At 40.7% G+C, this 21,698-nt stretch overlaps 1 protein-coding gene across 1 annotated transcript in view; it reads left to right on the top strand.

The window, feature by feature from the left end:
• The window catches only part of LOC127000748 (glycine receptor subunit alphaZ1-like), an 85,931-nt gene extending 69,727 nt beyond the window's left edge, over positions 1 to 16,204 (top strand). Inside the window, exons 7-9 of the mRNA XM_050864778.1 lie at positions 851 to 1,080; positions 13,179 to 13,361; positions 14,335 to 16,204. Coding sequence (XP_050720735.1) covers positions 851 to 1,080; positions 13,179 to 13,361; positions 14,335 to 14,667 — 746 coding nt within the window. The 3' untranslated portion in view covers positions 14,668 to 16,204. The remainder of the gene's footprint in view (positions 1 to 850; positions 1,081 to 13,178; positions 13,362 to 14,334) is intronic.
• Positions 16,205 to 21,698: the final 5,494 nt, after the last annotated feature.

Here is a 21,698-nt window from a genome sequence, read left to right as displayed (position 1 = left end):
TCATTCATTTTATTCTTACAGTCATTCTCTTACTTATACAATCTCCTATACCTCTTGAACTCTGCCGCCATGTTGTCTCTCTTTCTATCTTCTATCGATATTTTCATGCTGACTGCTCTTCTGAACTTGATAACTGCATGCCTCCCCCCCTCCTGCGGCCCCGCTGCACATGACTTTCTACTCATGCTCATCCCTATACTGTCCAAATCCCTTATGCAAGAGTTAACCAGCAGCTTCATTCTTTCATCCCTTTCACTGGTAAACTCTGGAACTGCCTTTCTTCGTCTGTATTTCCTCCTGCCTGCGACTTGACCTCTTTCAAGCGGAGAGTATCAAGACACCTCTCATCCCGAAATTAACCTCTTTTTGGGTCACTTTACTCTCTTTTATAGGAGCAGTGCTTAGCGGGCTTTTTCTGTTTCCATATGTTTTTTTCCCTTGAGCTGCTTCCTTTACTGTAAAAAAAGCTCTTACAGAAACGGCTCGTTCACTATACCTTTACACATCATCATCATCATCATCATCATCATCATATGTTTACCCTGTGCCTATTCACACCTGGCAGCAAAAGTAATCAAGTCCCCGTAAATGAAACGGTGAGAATGAGAACACGAAATCAAGTGAACAGAACGACGAAAAAGAAGGATGAGAAAGCGAAAAATGAGACTGATTAAAAATGTTTGAGAATAGGAGTAAAGGGATAAGAATGGGGACAAATAACACGAACATCAAACCTAAGGACGGGAATTTTGTTTATTTTACAGCAGAGGAGACAGTGCAAGGGCGTAAAAAAAAAATAATGAAAAAAAAAGCTCTCTACAATGAATGAAATATAATCCGTCATTCCCAGGTAACTTCACGTGTCTGGAGGTGGTGTTCACGTTCAAGCGTCGGCTGGGCTACTACCTCTTCCATACGTACATCCCCACCTGCCTCATCGTCATTATGTCCTGGATCAGCTTCTGGATCAAGCCCGAAGCCGTGCCTGCCCGCGTGACCCTCGGAGTAACCTCGCTGCTCACGCTGTCCACCCAACACGCCAACTCCCAGAAGTCACTCCCGCCGGTTTCGTATATCAAGGTAAGGTTTGGGTGTTTCTCGTGCTCTTTGCTGTCTGCTTTCTCGGTTTCTTTTATCATTTACTTCTTTCTTTCAGTCTCTTTCGTATTTCCTTATTCATTTATCTCCCTGCTGTCTGTTATATAATGGTAAGGTTTGTCTGTTTCTTGTGCTCTTTGCTGTCTGCTTTCTCGGTTTCTTTTATCATTTACTTCTTTCTTTCAGTCTCTTTCGTATTTCCTTATTCATTTATCTCCCTGCTGTCTGTTATATAATGGTAAGGTTTGTCTGTTTCTTGTGCTCTTTGCTGTCTGCTTTCTCGGTTTCTTTTATCATTTACTTCTTTCTTTCATTCTGTTTCGTATTTCCTTATCCATTTATCTCCTTTTAATATCTCCCTGCTGTCTGTTATATAATGGTAAGGTTTGGGGTGTTTCTCGTACTTTTTGCTGTCTTCTTTATCGGCTTATTTTATCATTTACTTCTTTCTTTTAGTCTATTTCGTATTTCCTTATCCATTTATCTCCTCTTAATTAATATCTCCCTGCTGTCTGTTATATAATGGTAAGGTTTGGGGTGTTTCTTGTGCTCTTTGCTGTCTGCTTTCTCGGTTTCTTTTATCATTTACTTCTTTCTTTCAGTCTCTTTCGTATTTCCTTATCCATTTATCTCCTCTTAATTAATATGTCCCTGCTGTCTGTTATATAATGGTAAGGTTTGTCTGTTTCTTGTGCTCTTTGCTGTCTTCTTTGTCGGTTTCTTTTATTATTTTCTTCTTTGTTTCATTCTGTTTCGTATTTCCTTATTCATTTATCTCCTCTTCATATCTCCCGTCTGTTATATAATGGTAAGGTTTGTCTGTTTCTTGTGCTCTTTGCTGTCTGCTTTCTCGGTTTCTTTTATCATTTACTTCTTTCTTTCATTCTGTTTCGTATTTCCTTATTTATTTATCTCTTCTTCATATCTCCCTGCTGTCTGTTATATAATGGTAAGGTTTGTCTGTTTCTCGTGCTCTTTGCTGTCTTCTTTGTCGGTTTCTTTTATTATTTTCTTCTTTGTTTCATTCTGTTTCGTATTTCCTTATTCATTTATCTCCTCTTCATATCTCCCTGCTGTCTGTTATATAATGGTAAGGTTTGGTCTCACACTCTTTACTCTTTTTCCTCTCTGTCTTCCTTCCTCCTTTCACTCACGCTCTCTGTCTCACGTTCACGCTTCTCTGTCTCTCACCCTCACTCTTTACTCCTATCCCTCTCTTCTTTTTCTCAGTTTCTTCCATCATTTACCCATTTTCATCACCTGCTTTCTTTCGTCATTCCCTTTCGTCGTTCCTTACTCACTCACTCCTGCTGAATTACTCCTTCATGTTAATTATACACTGGTAAGGTTGGATCTGTTTCACTCTCTATTGCTTTCCCGGTGTTATTTCTGTCCTTTTCTTTCATCATTCACTCCTTTCACTCACTTCCACTCACGCACTCACTCTCCTCATTCACTTCCCTCTTACTTCTCTACCGTTCCTCCCTGCCCTTCCTATTCGTTTCCACTCCCTATTCTTTCCCATACTCTCTCTTCTCCTCTTCTCTTCTCTTTCTTTTCCTCTCTCATTTCTCTTCCCTCTCTTCCCTCCCTTCCGTATCCCTTATCCTCCCCTATACATTCCCTTCTCTCTCTTCTCCTCCTTTTCTTTTCTTTCTTCTCTTCTCTCTCCCTTTCTCTATTCTTCATTCCTTCTCTTGCCATACCTTACCTTATTTTCTCCCCTCTTCTCTCTCCTCGTCTCTTTTCTCTCCTTTCTTCTCCTCCCTCCTATCTCTGTTCCCTGTTATTTTCTTCTCCATTCTCACTCTTTACTCCTATCCCTGTCTTCTTTTTCTCAGTTTATCTCTTACTTCTGTACCTTTCTTCCCTTCCCTTCCATATTCCTTTCCTCTCCCTATTCTTTCTCTATACTCTTTCTTCTCCTTTTCTCTTTCTTTTCCTCTCTCACTTCTCTTCACTCTCTTTCCTCCCTTCTGTACCTCTTTCGTTTATCATTCCATTTATCTCCTCTTCCTCCTCCTTAGCCAATCACTAACTTCTGTCTGATATATATTAGTAAGGTTGGGTCTCTTTCAATCTTTACGTCTTTCCTTGTCTTCTCTCTGTCATCTTCTTCTATCATCCACTCCTTTCACTTACTTCCACTCATGCACTTTATCTCCTCAACCATGTATCTCCTCATCCTCATTCATCTCCTCAATCCATCTCCACGCAATCCATCACCCATCCACTTAATCAGTCATCCATCGTCATTTGTCATCATTCATCCATCATCCATTCATCATCCGTCATCCATCCATCATCCATCATCATCCATCTATAATCCATCATCATCCGTCTGTCATCCATCTATCATTCATTCATCCATCATCCGTCCATCATCCGTCATCCATCCATCATCCATCATCATCCATCATCATCCATCATCATCCATCATCATCCATCATCATCCATCGCCATCCAGCATCATCCATCATGCATCCATCATCATCCATCATCATCCATCATCCATCTATCATCCATCATGCATCCATCATCATCCATCCAGCATCCAGCATCATCTATCATCCATCTATCATCCATTATCGTCCATCGTCACCCACCATCATCCATCTATCATTCATCATCCATTTATCATCATTCATCTTCTCACTCATCTCCTCATTCATTTTTTCTTCCCTTTCTGAATCTCTCCCTCCTGTCTCTTATACAAAGGTAAGGTTGGGTCTCTCACTCCCTTTGTTTCACTTCGTCTAAATTCACTCTTTCATCCCACTTTTCCATCCTCATTTCGTATTCATTTTGTTCTTCATTCCCTTACCTAAAGTTCTATTTTTTTCCTCTCCTTTTATTTATTTTATTTCGTTTTCTCTCCCCTGCCCTCCTCTCTCCATTTTTTTTTTATTTCTATTATTCTCTTTAGTTCTCTCTCTCCCTCTTTCACCCTCCTTTCTGTTTTTTTCTTTTTACTCCTTTTCTTTTTTCACTCACTTCCTCTTTTCTTCTCTCCTTTTCCTATTTTCTTATTTCCTTTTACTTACTTCCTTACTCCTCTTTACTCCCTTTATTCTTTCATTTCTTTCACTCCCTCACCAACTTCTTTCTGTTTTTCCCCATATTCCTTTTCTTCCTTCACTCCCTCCCTCTTTCTCTTCTCTCCTTTTTCTTATTCCCTTCATTCCTTCGCTTCCTCCTTATCCTCCTTACTCATTTTCTTTATTCCCTTATTCTTTAGTTTTTTATCACACATCTTACATAATCCTTTCCTTACCCCTTTCCCTTCCTTTCCCTTCCTTTCCCTTCCATTCCATTCCATTCCATTCCATTCCTTCCCCTTCCCTTCCCTTCCCTTCCCTTCCCTTCTTTTCCCTTCCCTTCCCTTCCCTTCCCTTCCCTTCCCTACTCTTTTCTATCATCCACTCCCTTCCCTGCCTCCTCCCTTCCCTCCTTTCCTTCCCTTCCTCCCCCCCTCTTCCCTTCCTCCCCCTTCCCTTTCTTTCCCGTCCCTTTCCTCCTCCAAATCTCTTCCCTTCCACCTCCCTTTCCTTCCTCCTTTCCTTTCGTCCCTCTCGCTTCCCTCCATCCTCTACCTTTCCTCTCCCCTCTCTTTCCTCCCCCTCTCCCTTTCCTCCCCCTCTCCCTTTCCTCCCTTCTTCCTCTCCTCCCCCTCTTTTCCTTCCCACTCTCTTCCCTACTTTCCTCCACTCCTATCACTCGCTCCCTTCCCTCCCCTTCTACCTCCCCTCCCCACCTCCCTTCCATCAATCACTCCTTTCCCTCCCCTCACCCCTCCCTCTCCTTCCCTTCTCCACTTTCTCCTATTACTCTTTCCCTTTCCAACCTCATTTCCTTCCTTCCCTCACTCTCTCCTCTCCCTCCTCCCTTCCTTCTCCTTTACTCCATCCATTCCTTTCATTCTTTCCCTTTAATTTCCCACTTTTTTCCCTGACCCACTTTCTAAGGTAAGGTTTTTCTCTCCCACTCTCTCTCTCTCTCTCTCTCTCTCTCTCTCTCTCTCTCTCTCTCTCTCTCTCTCTCTCTCTCTCTCTCTCTCTCTCTCTCTCTCTCTCTCTCTCTCTCTCTCTCTCTCTCTCTCTCTCTCTCTCTCTCTCTCTCTCTCTCTCTCTCTCTCTCTCTCTCTCTCTCTCTCTCTCTCTCTCTCTCTCTCTCTCTCTCTCTCTCTCTCTCTCTCTCTCTCTCTCTCTCTCTCTCTCTCTCTCTCTCTCTCTCTCTCTCTCTCTCTCTCTCTCTCTCTCTCTCTCTCTCTCTCTCTCTCCTTATTTCTTCCTACATTTCTCTTCTTCTCCATGCCTCACTTTCTCTCCATTCTTGTCTCCGTGTTGCTCCTTTCTCTTCTCTTTATCTCCTTTCCTCCGTCTCTCCGTCCGTCTCTGTCTCCATTTCTGTCTCCGTTCCTCTCTCTAAATCTTCTTTCGTTGGTGGGGGGTTTTCTTCCTCTTCCTCGTACAAACAAATGAGTGTCTTCTTCGTTCCTTCCTTCCTTCCTTCCTTCCTTCTTTTTTATTCCTTTCTTCCTTCCTTCCTTTCTTCCAACAATCCTTCCTTACGTATTTTTCCTTCCTTCCTTCTTTCCTTCCTTCCTTCCTTCCTTACTTACTTACTTACTTATTTTTCCTTCCTTCCTTCTTTCTTTGATTCCTTCCTTCCTTCCTTCCTTCCTTCCAACAACTCTTCCTTACGTATTTTGCCTTCCTTCCTTCTTTCTTCGATTCCTTCCTTCCTTCCTTCCAACTACTTCCTTACTTATTTTTCCTTTCCTTTCCTTTTCCTCTCCTCGTCTCCATATTTCCTTCCTTTCCCCCTTCCTCCCTTTTTTCTTTCCAGCCTATCCTCGTTTTCTTCCTTTCTTCCTTCTTCCCTTTCTTTCCATCCTCCCTTCCTTCCTTCCTTCCTCTCTTTCTCTCTTTCTTCCTCCCTCTTTTTCTTCCTTTCTAATTTCATGCATTCATTTATTCATTCCTCCGTCTCTTCCTTCCTTCCTTTCTTCCTCTCTTCCTTCCTTCCCTCCTACCTTCCTTCCTTTCTTTTTGCCTTTCCTCACCCCCTTCCTTCCTCCATTTCTTCCTTCCTATCTTCCTTCCTTCCTTTCCTTCTTCCCTCTTCCATTTCTCCCTTCTTGCATTCTCTCTCCCTCTCTTCCTTCCTTGCTTCCTTCATTCCGTCCTTCCTAACTGTTTATCTTCACTAGCCTCCTTCCTTCCTTCCTTCCTTCCTTTCTTTCATCCCTTCCTTCCTTCCAACTTTCCCTTTTTTTTTCCTCCCTTCCTTCTTTCCTTCCTTCCTTCCTTCCTTCCTTCCTTCTTTCCTTCCTTCCTTCCTTCCTTTTCTTCCTTTTATCTCCTTCCTCACATCCTACCTTCTTCTCTTCCTCCCTTCCTTCGTTCCCTCCATCCTTTCTACCTTCCTTCCTTAATTTTATTCTTCCTTCCTTCCTTCCTTCCTTCCTTTCTTCCCTCCTTCCTTCCTTTCCTCCATATCCTTAACCCTGTCTCATAAATCAGACAATATTTCCTCCTCCTCTCCTTCTTTCCTCTCCTCCTCTCCACTATGTCTTCCTTCTCTCTCTTTCTCACTCTCCCTCTCTCTTTCTCTCTTTCTCTCTCTCTTTCTCTCTCGCTCCCTCCTCTGTACCTTCAGCTCATACATCAAAGAGAACAAGTCCCCCCTCTCTCTCTCTCTCTCTCTCTCTCTCTCTCTCTCTCTCTCTCTCTCTCTCTCTCTCTCTCTCTCTCTCTCTCTCTCTCTCTCTCTCTCTCTCTCTCTCTCTCTCTCTCTCTCTCTCTCTCTCTCTCTCTCTCTCTCTCTCTCTCTCTCTCTCTCTCTCTCTCTCTCTCTCTCTCTCTCTCTCTCTCTCTCTCTCTCTCTCTCTCTCTCTCTCTCTCTCTCTCTCTCTCTCTCTCTCTCTCTCTCTCTCTCTCTCTCTCTCTCTCTCTCTCTCTCTCTCTCTCTCTCTCTCTCTCTCTCTCTCTCTCTCTCTCTCTCTCTCTCTCTCTCTCTCTCTCTCTCTCTCTCTCTCTCTCTCTCTCTCTCTCTCTCTCTCTCTCTCTCTCTCTCTCTCTCTCTCTCTCTCTCTCTCTCTCTCTCTCTATTAACCTTTTATAACGACCTCTTCACTGTTTATGACGTAACCAAATCACTGGACGTAGTCTATCTTGATTTCCAGAAAGCGTTTGATAAAGTCCCGCATCATAAATTACTTTACAAATTAAAGCAAATAGGTATTGACGGTCAAGTAAACCAATGGATCGCGAATTGGTTGAGCAACAGACAACAAAGAGTAGTGATTGACGGATTTAACTCAGAGTGGGCGCCTGTCACTAGTGGCGTCCCTCAGGACTCGGTCCTTGGCCCAGTGCTCTTCATTATTTACATCAACGACGTGGATGTTGGACTCAATAACCGCATTAGTAAATTTGCAGACGACACAAAGATTGGTAACTCGGTTCTCACTGACGAAGACAGGCAAAGCCTCCAAGAGGATTTGCACAAAATTTCAGCTTGGTCGGATAGATGGGAGATGCCCTTTAACGTAGACAAGTGCCAGGTCCTTCAAGTTGGACCGAGGAATAGAAGTTCGAATACGAAATGCGCGGCGTTAAACTCAAAAGCGTTCAATGTGTCAAAGACTTGGGGGTCAAAATCGCGTCAAACCTCAAATTCTCACAGCAATGCATCGATGCAGCAAATAAAGCGAACAGAATGTTGGGCTTCATTAAAAGAAACTTTGTATTCAAGAATAAAGATGTAATACTCCCGCTCTACAACAGTTTAGTCAGACCCAACTTGGAATATGCGGTACAGTTTTGGTCCCCCCACCATGCAAAGGATATTGCTAAATTAGAAGGTGTTCAGCGGTTGGCAACTAAAATGATCCTTCCTTGCGCAACAAATCCTACGAAGAAAGGCTTTCTATCCTTAACATGTTCTCTCTTGAAAACGTCGCCTCCGATGAAAATTGATAGACTGTTTTAACATACTTAATGGGTTCACGAATGTAGACAGATCAACATTGTTTATGATCGATGACAGTCTGAGCACGAGGAACAATGGCGTAAAACTCAGATGTAGACAATTAAATTCAGTTTGCAAAATATTTTTTTTCACCAAAGTTTTTGTGCGAGAATGGAATAAGCTTCCACCATCAGTGGTCCAGTGTAACACGATTGACTCCTTCAAAAATAAGCTCGACCGTCACTTCCTTCAACTTAATATCAACTAGAGTAGAAATGCAACGTTTTGGAGTCTTCTGATTAATGTAAAATCAATTAGGTTTTTGACAGACCACCAAGTCTGGACCATGGGGTCTGTGTGGTCTGATTTTCTATGTAAATCTATCTATGTAAATCTCTCTCTCTCTCTCTCTCTCTCTCTCTCTCTCTCTCTCTCTCTCTCTCTCTCTCTCTCTCTCTCTCTCTCTCTATCTCTCTCTCTCTCTCTCTCTCTCTCTCTCTCTCTCTCTCTCTCTCTCTCTCTCTCTCTCTCTCTCTCTCTCTCTCTCTCTCTCTCTCTCTCTCTCTCTCTCTCTCTCTCTCTCTCTCTCTCTCTCTCTCTCTCTCTCTCTCTCTCTCTCTCTCTCTCTCTCTCTCTCTCTCTCTCTCTCTCTCTCTCTCTCTCTCTCTCTCTCTCTCTCTCTCTCTCTCTCTCTCTCTCTCTCTCTCTCTCTCTCTCTCTCTCTCTGTCTCTCTCTCTCTCTCTCTCTCTCTCTCTCTCTCTCTCTCTCTCTCTCTCTCTCTCTCTCTCTCTCTCTCTCTCTCTCTCTCTCTCTCTCTCTCTCCCTCCCTCCCTCTCTCCCTCTCTCTCCTCTCTCTCTCTACTTCCCTCCCTCCCTACCTTCATCTATTCATACACCTTTCCTTACCTCCATTCTTCTCTCCCTATACCTGCCCTACCCTCCTCCTCCTTCCTCCTCCCTCTATCCCTCCACCCTCCCTCTCTCCCTTCCGTCTTATATCTCCTTCCCTCTCATGCTAAGATCAAACTATGTAATATTCTTAATGGATAAAACACACACACACACACACACACACACGATGGCCCAGTGGTCAGCGCGCAGTCGTAGTGATTCTTAGGTTCCGGGTTCGTGTCCTGCCGCAAGACTCTGACAGTTTTTAACCATCGCCCAGGGGCAGAGAATTACCACACAGCCGTCTTTTCCACATGTTCCTCATTTTACCCTCTGCTCTTCCTACTCCTCTTTCTCCTCATCTCAAGCTCTTACTGCTGTTTCTACTACTACTACTACTACTACTACTACTACTACTACTACCACCACTAATACTAGTACTACTATTACTACTACTACTATTACTACTGCTATTACTACTACTACTACTACTACTATCACTACTACATACACCTTTCCTTACCTCCATTTTTCTCTCCCTATACCTGTCCTTCCCTCCCCGTCTATCCTGTCTATGATTCTATATATTTACCTTCAGGCTCCGCGCTCCCATAGAGAAAACCGAAATGATAGGGACAACTCATGCGCGACATACTCGTAGAAAACGTATATTAAAGGCAGCAGAACCAAGGAGCCACGAGATTTGAGTCCTTGGAGCGGAACCGTGTGACGTCATGCGCGAAGTTCTGAAAAATTGGAACCAAGACTGAGACGACTGTGTATTCTTCAGCCCCTATTCTTAAGCGTCTTGTCGCCTCGGTTCGTCTATTTGAAAACCCTCTCGTATAAGTTGCTGTGATTTCCATGGACTGTTTTACACGGCTTCTACATCTTGAATAGTAAAATCACCCAAGAAAACCCGGTTAGCCTTTTCTATGGCCTTGGAAAATAGCTGTTTGAAAAGCCTTTGTTAGACGCTGCTGGGATTTCCATGGACTGTTTTGTGATCGAGGTGATAGTTTTACACGGCTTCTACATCTTGAATAGTAAAATCACACAAGAAAACCCGGTTAGCCTTTTCTATGGCCTTGGAAAATAGCTGTTTGAAAAGCCTTTGTTAGACGCTGCTGGGATTTTCATGGACTGTTTTGTGATCGAGGTGATAGTTTTACACGGCTTCTACATCTTGAATAGTAAAATCACACAAGAAAACCCGGTTAGCCTTTTCTATGGCCTTGGAAAATAGTTGTTTGAAAAGCCTTTGTTAGACGCTGCTGTGATTTTCATGGACTGTTTTGTGATCGGGGTGATAGTTTTACACGACTTCTACATCTTGAATAGTAAAATCACACAAGAAAACCCGGTTAATCTTTACTGTGGCCTTGGAAAATAGTTGTCTGAAAAGCCTTTGTTAGACGCTGCTGGGATTTCCATGGACTGTTTTGTGATCGTGGTGATAGTTTTACACGGCTTCCACATCTTGAATAGTAAAATCACACAAGAAAACCCGGTTAGCCTTTACTGTGGCCTTGGAAAATAGTTGTTTGAAAAGCCTTTGTTAGACGCTGCTGGGATTTCCATGGGCTGTTTTGTGATCGTGGTGATAGTTTTACACGGCTTCCACATCTTGAATAGTAAAATCACCCAAGAAAACCCGGTTAGCCTTTTCTATGGCCTTGGAAAATAGTTGTTTGAAAAGCCTTTGTTAGACGCTGCTGTGATTTTCATGGACTGTTTTGTGATCGTGGTGATAGTTTTACACGGCTTCCACATCTTGAATAGTAAAATCACACAAGAAAACCCGGTTAGCCTTTACTATGGCCTTGGAAAATAGTTGTAATGGGAGGCTGATAGTTTAAAAATGCGAACCTTAGACGGGGGTGCCATTGCTCGGTCACTTCAGCGGCTTCGGCCAGGAGGAGCACCGGGGGGGCAGCGTGGGCCAGGCGAGTCGTACATCACGGCAGCCACTTAAAATTTCGCCCCCACCACTAAAGGGCTGAAACCGACCATTAGACCCCTCAAGAGAGCCGCCCCCACTATAGGCAGTACACACACACACACACACACACACACACACACACACCTAATACAAATTTATAAACTATTGATTAAAATGGAGGAAGTAGACAATGAGGAGTACTTAGAGGAGGAAGAAACGTCAGCAACACACGAGGACACAGTAAAAAGTTGAGGAAAGGAAGATGCTTGAGAGACATAAAGAAATATAGCTTCCCGCAAAGAAACTTAGCGGTGTGGAACAAACTAAGTGAGGATGTAGTATCGGCGAAGAGTGTGCACAACTTTAAGGAAAAGCTGGACAAATACAGATATGGAGACGGGACCACACGAGCGTAACCCCAGGCCCTGTAAACCTACACTAGTAAATACAACTAGGTAAATACACACACACACACATACACACACACACACACACACACTCCACAACTATCTATCCATCTATCTATCTATCTCCATATTCATCTTCCTTCTTCCTATTCACTGGTCTTCTCTCAGGTCAAGACATCCATCTACATATACTTGCGTCCCTCTGAATAATGGCTCCTTAATAAAGAGGCGGGGAGTGGAATATGGTTGGGAGGTGCGTGGGTAGACGGGAGGCTGGGGGGAGAGAGTGACAGAAAAGAATAGATTGAAAGCGAGGGAAGAAAGAAAAGGACAGAATTGGAATCAGAATCACAGGCTTATTTTCATCCCTACAATGGCTCCTCTTGATTAAAGCTACGCTGAAGAATGATTAGCCTTCAAGATGATAGTAAAGATATAACAAAATAAAGTAAAAGACATATAAGGAAAATTCAAATGATGTACCTTTCTCTACATTCATATTTTTGTGCTTCTTAGTTTCCTGTCTAAATCGTTTCGTGAGACGTCGCTTTTTGTTCTGAGCCGTACGCTAGGGCCGGCACGACACACGTACTCTTTTCACTATTGTTTTCTTTTTTTTACGCCCTTGAACTGTCTCCTCTGCTGTTAAAAAGAAAAAGAAAGAAAAACACTACACGCTTCAATCTAAACCATTCCTGAGGCGCCGCACTCCTGAACCGTGTGTTAGGAGCGGCAGGACACACTGGTTTACTGTAGGCTGCACGTTTCTCAGTTCATTTCAGTTCACGGTCGGGAGTTTAGCCTTTGTAGCGGCACTCCCTGATGTTGTCCTTCACTCTCTGGGTCTGTTGTTTTCCCTTTCTCGCCTTTCCTCTTCTCTTTTCATCCAAAATTCCTCTATATTAGTTCTTTTTGCTTCTTCAGTGTGTCTATTTTCAAACAAGTATTCCCCAATGGTGATATTGTCTTCCTTTTCTAAGTCCAGTTCACTTCTGAGGCACCAAACTCCTGAACCGTATGATTGGACTGGCAGGATTCACTAACTATACTCTTTGCCACACTATATAAAACCTTGCCACACTAAATGTATCTGATCCGTACGTTAGGCCTGTCAGAATGCACTAATTATCTACCTTACCACACTACTACTGTACATTATATTGCACCTTACCACACATCTTTCTACTGTCCACACCCATTATGCAAGAGTTAACGAGCATCTTCACCGCTTCATCCCTTTCGCGTGGTAAACTTCTTAACAGCTTTCCTTCGTCTGTATTTCCTCTTGCCTATGACTTGAACTCTTTTGACCTCTGCATCTGTACTCTTTTTGCCGGAGCAGCGCACAGCGGGCTTTTGTAATGCTGTATGCCGTTGAGATGCTTCCATTGATGATACGAAAAATACACTTCACCATGCTTGTTAATCACACACTGTATCGCACTATACCCACACACTGTCCTCGTCCCCTCCCCAGGCCAGACTTACACACTTATAACATACTACTTATACACACTACCCACACTACTTAAGGGGCTATTACACTGGGCAAATTTTCCGTGGATCTTCAGTCAAACCACGATTTTCGCTGGCGTGGTTCTCATTTGTTTCCTGTTATTGCTGCTGCTGATGATGATGATGAGTAATACCGTCGTCCTTTGGTGAAATCTGCGGAAGCTTTGGAAGATCGTGGACACGTCAGAATACCACGGAAATATGAGAACCACGCCAGCGGAAATCGTGGTTTGACTGAAGATCCACGGAAAGCATGTCTAGTGTAATAGCCCTTTTATACAACACAATACTCACAGACACACATCACCACACTCTATACTCACTTTGCCCTCCTCCTCCTCCTCCTCAGGCCATAGACTTGTTCATGTCCTCCTGCACCGTGTTCGTGTTCCTGTCGCTGATGGAGTACGCCATGGTCAACATCATCCTCGGCGACATGGTGGACCACAAACCCCCCGACGAGACCTTCATCAGACGGGTCACCAGGAAGCTCACGGTGAAGAGACCCAGGACACCCAGCGCTCGGAGGCGGGTTAGTAGTAGTAGTAGTAGTAGTAGTAGTAGTAGTAAGAATATAAATAGTAACAATAGCAAGAATAGTAGTAGTATTGTAGTAATGTATGTAGTATTGATGGTAATGAAGATAGTAGTAGTAGTAGTAGTAGTAGTAATGGTAATAGTCGTAGAATTAATATCAGTAGAAATAGTAATACCAAGAATAGTTGTAGTAATGATGGTAATGGCAATAATAATAGTAGTACTTGCAACAGTAGTAGTAGTAGTAGTAGTAGTAGTAGTATAAGTAGAAATAGTTCTTTTCTATATGAGAAGTCAGTTTTTTTTCTTCTTTTTTTGTGTGTGTCTTCTCAAACTAGGTATTACACTTTAGCAGTTGCAGTAATGGAAAGTCGTATTGGTAGTAGAAATGGAAATGAAAGTAGTAGTAGTAGTAGTAGTAGTCTTAGTAGTAGTAGCAATCCCAGTAGTGGCACCAAACGTCTCTTATAAATACCTTAGCAGCGTCTTAATTGGCACTCCGCTATTAACACACGGAATGCGGAATAAAACAGAATATTTGCCTCACATAGACTCCTTTTTACCCTCATTACCCTCATTACGTGTGTGTGTGTACCTGTGTCCGGGGTGATTAGGGCTAAGTGGTGGGCAATTAATATGCTAAGAAGATGGTAGTGGTGGTAGTAGTAATAATAGTAGTGGTGGTAGTAGTGGTAGTTATGGTATTGGTAGTGGCAGTTGGAAGAGGAAGAGGAGGACGAGGAGGAGGAGGAGAAAGAATAGAAGGAACAGTATTCATAACGGTAATAGTAGAGGCTGTACCTGTCGTCGTAGTAGTAGTAGTAGTAGTAGGAGGAGGAGGAGAAGAAGGAGGAGGAGAAAGAAGAGGATCAATAAGAGTAATGTTAGTAGTAGAAGAAGTAGCAGTAGCAGAGGAGGGAGCAGTAGTAGCAGTAAAAGTAGTCACCCACAAACACACACACACACAGAACGGCGGAGACGGGATGCTGGAGGAGGCTGAGAACGGATGCTTCGGGGACTCAGACGGGGACCCACGCATCATCCAGGCCGCCCCCACGCCCCGCCCGCACGCCCACAACCAGCCCCTGCCACACCACGCTCCCCCGCCACCCACGCCGAGAGGACTGCCCCCGCCCAACGCAAAATTCGGCTCCTCCTCCAACATTTCGTGCTATGTGGCCAACGAGATGAGGAAGTCGAGAGAGAAGGCGATATTGGTGGACAGGTTTTCCCGGGTTGTGTTTCCGATCAGTTTCACCATCTTGAATGTTCTGTACTGGGCTGTGTACTTTGAGTGGTGAATGCTGGGGGTAAGGGGAGAAGGTACGGGGGTGTATTTGTGATGGAGGTGTAGGGGTGGGGAGATGTATGGGTGTGTGGGTGTGGGTGTGTGGGTGTGGTTTTACTTTCCCTGGTGTTGGGTTTTATTAATGTTATCAGTTGTTTCGCTATGACTGAATTTAGTGTTTTCGTTCCCAGTTTTTTATTCCTTTTCTTTTCCTTCTCGTTGTTGCTTTTCTTCTACATTTTTTTTTTTTTTTTGGTGAGTTTTTTCTCGCGATATATGATGATGATATTCTCTTTTGGGATGACATTTTGGCGTATGAGAAATCAGTGTTTGTTTTCTTTTTATTCTTCTCAAACGAGGTATTACACGCTACTCTGCTTTATACGTTAGTGAACTTGTAGACTGAGAGCACCGCATCGAACTCCCTGCTAATGAGTTCAGAAAAAAAAACTTACTAAACATGTGTGCGTGTGTGTGAATGAATAAATACGGAAAAATTAAAGTGGAAAACAATCAAAACCAGACGCTCATGGGGACAAAACAGTACTAGGGAAACCAGGAAAACATTTGAAATTAATACTAAGTGATGTGGAGAGAGAGAAAGAAAAAGATTTGGGTATGAATAGTGAAGTGTATGTAAAGTGAGAAATATATATACCTTGTTTTACTCCATTACGAGATGAGGAGAGTAAATAAAATGAGCTGTTTGGAGTTGAAAAAATAGATTATTGTGTGCATACTGAAGTGTTTGTAAAGGAAAAATAACATACCATTTTCAACTTCACAGAAAAAACTTAGTAATGATAATAGCAAGTGTACATATAACGACAGAACAACAGTGACACGAGTAAAAATGAATAGAAAAAGACTTAGTTAGAAATTATTTATGTGAATGAGGTCAAGTTTCATACAGACTAAAACATTTACATCTCGTTTTTTGATCCCACGAAAAGTAATATAAAAACACTAAACGCTCGTGTGAAAACTGAACAATAGCGAAATAAAAAAGAAATACCAAGTCGAAAGAGGAAATGAATATAGATGTGCGTGTGAGAGTTGACGTGTTGGAGGAGAGGGACACGACACGCCGAAGAATGGAACAAGCAAAAATAACACTTCAACCGCGTCAGGAAGTTTGGTGATAGAAAAGGAAACTAGAGAAAGAGGAAAATAGAAAGAGGAAAACAGAAAACTAAAGAAAAAGGAAAACATAAAGAGGAAAACAGACTAGAGAAAAAGGAAAATAAAAAGAGAAACTGAAGAAAAAGGAAAAGAGAAAGGAGAAAAGATAGTAAGAGGAAAACAGAAAACTGGAGAAAAAGGAAGAGAGAAAGGAGAGAAAATAAAAAGAGGAAAACAGGAAACTCGAGAAAAAGGAAGAAAGGAAATATAATAGAAAGAAGACAGTAGATAACCAAAGAAAAGGGAAAATAGAAAATAGAAAGAGGAAAACAGAAAACTAGAGAAAAAGGGAAGAGAGAAAGGAGAGAAAATAGGATGAGGAAAAGAGATAACTGGAGAAAAAGGAAAGTAGAAAATAAAAATAAAAATAAATGAATATAAAAATAGGAAAATAGAGAGATACGAGTATAGAAAATAGAAAATAGATTAAAAGATAGAAAAAAAACGAGAGAAAAAAAAGAGAAGAAAATCGTGCAGCGAGGTGAACCATATCAAGAAACTTAGTGAAACAAGAAAATTATAGAAAGAAAAATATTTGTTAAAGCGTCTGGCAGAAAAATGCTCTCGTACCAACTTTACGATATACAATAAGGAAAACAATCAGTGAATTATAGCAAATTGAAAAAATGGACAGAGTAACGATGATAGTAATAAACATAGCGACACTTAGCAAAAATAATAAGTGAAATAGAAGAACAATATACAACGTGTCCCCCCAAAAAAAGTGAATGAACTGAAACAAAATACCAATGCAAAACGAAAAAAGGAAAGAAAGAAGAAAGAAGGGAGCTCAAAACTATGAAAAAATGGAAGGAAAAAGGGAAAATAGAAAGAAAATAAGGAAGAGTAAAGTTTTGACCGTGCAGTGTTGCCAGTCTTGTGCAGAAACACCCAGACCTTTGCCCCAACGAAACTTTGTGAAACTCGTGTGTGTGTCTGGATGTTTACTGGACGGATAAAAAACATGAACAAGGGAAAGTAAAAGATTAAAAAGATAGAAACACGCTCAGAACTTCAAACTAAAGAAAAAAATATGAAAAGTTTGTACGAGAGGAAGAAAAAATAAAGTGAATTAATATATCGACGAATTACCAACACAAAAAAAATGATAGGAAAGAAAGAAAATAAATTAGTGTATAAAAGTAATAAAAATGGTGAGAGAAAAATAGGAAAGGAAAAGAAAGGTAAAAAAAACACGCTCAGAACTTCAGAATAAAAAAAAAAAGTTTGTACGAAAGCGAGAGAAAATAAAATGAATGAATATATCGATGAATTACCAACACAAAAAAAAATGAAAGGAAAGAAAAAAAAAGTTAGTGTAGACCAGTAATAAAAAAAATGGAAAGAGAAAAAAGGAAGAGAGGAGGAGTAAAAAAGAGAAAAAGGAAAAACAGGAGAGAAAAAGTTAACAAAAGCAGTAGGGGTTGACAAGAAACGAAAAAATAATACTGCTGGAAACACATACAAGAAATGAGAGAGAGAAAAAAGGAGACACGAAGAGAAAAAATATAGAGTCGTGCCTGAAAACATATACGAACGGTGAGCAGAAAAAAAAGGATAAAAGAGGAAGAACAAAAAATTCGGAAACAGCGGTGAGAGGTCAAACAAACAAAAATATATATATAAACGAAATAAAAAAAACGCTCAAAGAGAAAGAAAAAAACAAAATGGATCAAAACAAAATCTGAAAACAGTGAGAGGCCAAAACGAATATGATATGAAGAAAGAAAAAACGTATAAAGAGCCAAAAAATATAAGCAATAAGAGACTGAAGGAGATAAAGATGGAAAGGAAAAAAGGAAAAATATAAGGAAGGACGAAGGAAAGAAGGAAATAACAAAGTGAAGAAGAAAAAACTATACTAAGAAGAAAAAGAAAAAAAATATGAGAGAAAAGTTTAGGTGTTTATCAGTGGTAAAAATATATAAAGTTAGTGTGCAATAAATCTACTGTTTATGAATAAAATAACAAAAAAAGAAAAATATGTTTAAGTTAATAGAAACAAACAATTCAAAGAGTAAAACAAAGAAAATGAACAAACAAAACAATAGTGCTCTGTGTTTGTGAATGAACAGAAACAGACAATAAAAAAATATGTTCTGCGTTTGTAAATAAAAAAATAAACAGCAACAGACGAATAACAGACAAACTTTAATGTAGCCGATGTAGTCACAGACACACAAACACAGCCGTCACAGACCTTGTAAAAATATATATATATTCACTGAGCCCCTTTTTTGTGATCTGTCTGTGACGCTGCTAGTGAACGTGTGTGTGTGTGTGTGTGTGTGTGTGTGTGTGTGTGTGTGTGTGTGTGTGTGTGTGTCAAAGTTTGTGTATGTATCTGGTGGTTACTCGCGCCTACACACACACACACACACACACACACACACACACACACACACACACACACACACACACACACACACACACACACACACACACACACACACACACACACACACACACACACACACACACACACACACACACACACACACACTCTCTCTCTCTCTCTCTCTCTCTCTCTCTCTCTCTCTCTCTCTCTCTCTCTCTCTCTCTCTCTCTCTCTCATTTAATAATTTCATATATTTTTCCCTCTTCCTCATGTCCCCTCATTTGATTGATTTATGTACACACACACACACACACACACACACACACACACACACACACACACACACACACACACACACACACACTGTCCGCTTTTTATAATTATACAATCTTCGCTCATTCAGTAGTCAATTAAGAAATAAATAGCTTTGTAAAAAGAAATTAGTGATATATAAGTAGCTTTTTTGATTAAAGAAAAAAACATTGCAACTATTGGAACTGTATAAAGCAAAACAAATGACGATAAACAAATAATAATAATAATAATAATAATAATAATAATAATAATAATAATAATAATAATAATAATAATAATAATAATAATAATAATAATAATAATAATAATAATAATAATAACAATAGTGCCAGCTTCATATGACGTCACGGGAATGCTGTAAGCTGATTGGCTGGTACGAGCAGGTCTCTTGTGCTCCAGCCAATCACATTTCAGGACGGGGTGTGGGAGTGATGACGTGGCAGTGTGTGATTGGTCAGTTTGTGTTTCGCTTTATGGCCAAGAGATGTATACGTAGTGACCTGATGTGATGTTTTTTTTTTATTTACACTCTCTCTCTCTCTCTCTCTCTCTCTCTCTCTCTCTCTCTCTCTCTCTCTCTCTCTCTCTCTCTCTCTCTCTCTCTCTCTCTCTCTCTCTCTCTCTCTCTCTCTCTCTCTCTCTCTCTCTCTCTCTCTCTCTCTCTCTCTCTCTCTCTCTCTCTCTCTCTCTCTCTCTCGTCCGTCATGCATTCATTCATATACAAAAAATATACATTGCAATCATTTATATATTTCAAGATTTTTATGATAATGCACCTTTTTTATTAGGCTTAATAGAATGATATTAGCTTTCCTATAAAAATAATGATAGTAATAATAGCAGTAGTAGTAATAATAATTGTAATGAAAGAAAGAGAGAAGTGAAAAGTGGAGATGAAGAAGAGGATGAAGACAATGAAGAAAAAATAAAAGAAAGACAAGAAATAAAGAGAGATCAAGAGGACGATGGGGTGAAGAAACAAAGGAAAAAAAGGAATTAAAGAGGAAAAAATAATAACAAGAGGAAAAATGGAGCAGGATAACGAGAAGAAAAAAAAACGAGAGGAGAGAAAAGAAAAAAGATAAAAAATAGAGAAAAAGAAGTAAGGAAGAAGGAACGAAAAAGAACGTCGGTGAAAAATACACCTTCGGGAAATGAAAAGATAAAGATAAAAAGAAGAAAAAGAGGAGGAAGAAGAGGACGATGAGGACGAAGATAAAAGAAAAAACAAGGAAATAAAAGTTATGGGAAACGGAAATTGAATCGATACAAGAGAGAGAGAGAGAGAGAGAGAGAGAGAGAGAGAGAGAGAGAGAGAGAGAGAGAGAGAGAGAGAGAGAGAGAGAGAGAGAGAGAGAGAGAGAGAGAGAGAGAGAGAGAGAGAAGAGGAAAACTTACCAATACCCAAGTCAAGGTTTTCATTAAGTTAAGTAAGTCAACCTTATTTTTAAGTATCTCCTATGTGTAAGAAAAATGCTCAGTGTAGGTTGTAAGTAAATAAGCGAAGAGAATATTATAGAAGAGTTATTTATGTGATGAATGACTAAAGTTGACTGACTGAGTGACCGACGCCCGTATTACAAGCTCTCCCTTCCTGCTTCTTACCTTCCTCGGCCGTTCCCTTGTCATCAGTTCCAGCACTATCCATCAGCCAGACGCCGTTCCCCCGTTCCCCGTTCGCTCATTCTCTCTGCATCTCTTTGTATACTGGTTAATGTCTCTCTTCACTCTATGTATCTTCTCTTTTACTCATCTTTCTTTTCTTCAATTGCCTTTTTTCCTCTCCTCTTTTACCCTCCTTTCTCATCCTCACTTGCTGTCTCTCTTGTTCTTCCTCTTTCCCTTTTCTCTTTTTTACCTTGTATCTCTGCTTTTTTTAATTTTCCTTCTTCCTCTCCTTTCTCTCCCTCTTTTAATTCTTTTTTCCTCTTCATCGCTACTCTTTTACTTTCTCTTCTTCGCTTCCCTTCTCTCCTCACCTTTCTATTTTCCTTTTCTCGTTTTTTTTTTTCCTTCACGTCTCTGGTTCTGTTTTCTCTTCCTACCCTCCTTTCTCTCTCCCACATTCATTCTCTCCTCTCCTTCCTCGTTCCCCTTCCCTTCCCTTCCCTTCCCTTCCCTTCCCTTCCTCGGCCATTCCCTTGACATCAGTTCCAACACCATCAGTCAGCTGGATACCGCTCCCTACAAGCTTTCCATGAACCACTTTTACGGGATAATGACTATACCCAAAACATTGAGGGCCATATTCTTAAACATTTCGGCTCCTAAACACATATATTTGACGAGGCTTTCGTAGGATTTCTGGGTATTTTCATGGGAACTACGTGTATGGCCCTGGTGGTAGTTTGGCCATTCTTCTGTACCATGAACTTCAAAAAACAGTTATTAGAACCCGATTGATCTCCTTGGCCTTTGGAAATAATTGATGTAGAAGGAGGAAGCGTCTCAGAATACCGATCTAACTTTGTCTCTTATTTATATGACAGAGATAGACGAAGGTAAAAGAGTGATTAGAAAGGAAGAGTGTGGAATTTAACGAAGACGAAGAGGTTGGAAGGTAAATATCGTTGGTAATACTGTAACTGAGATTTCTTTAGTGAGGGAGAGCTTGAAATACAGGCGTTAGATTCATCATATTATTTTAGTGGTGGTGGTGATGGTGGTGGTGATAGTGATGGTGGTGATGGTGATGATGGTGATAATAAAATGTAAGGCGTTTTAAGTAAGTTATTGTTATTATTATTATTATTATTATTATTATTATTATTATTATTATTATTATTATTATTATTATTATTATTATTATTATTATTATTAGTTTGGAAGATGATGATACCGACGATGCTGATGCTGATGATAATAATGACGCTGATGATGATGATGATGATGGTGGCGATGATGTAATATAATGTACGATAGAGATATAACGAATTACGCATCAAACACCATCGTCATGTTTCGCTCTAAGGCTTTTTCTGCGCCACGAACTCTCGCTCCCTTAGGCTTAATCAAAACACCCGTAACGTACAACAACAAACATCCTCTTCATTAATTTTCCAACTCATCGCTTCATTTATATATTCTTTTTTTTATGCCTTGTAGATGCTTAGATACGCTAGTCGCTATTCCGGACGTGTTTTCGCCTTCATTTTTATTTTTTCGGTTTTTTTTTTAGTTCATTTTATTTTTTTTTCGTATTTTTTTAG

This window comes from Eriocheir sinensis, chromosome 19, assembly GCF_024679095.1.
Source record: "Eriocheir sinensis breed Jianghai 21 chromosome 19, ASM2467909v1, whole genome shotgun sequence".
Taxonomy (NCBI): Eukaryota; Metazoa; Arthropoda; class Malacostraca; order Decapoda; family Varunidae; genus Eriocheir; species Eriocheir sinensis.
This window is presented reverse-complemented; position numbering and strand designations above follow the sequence as displayed.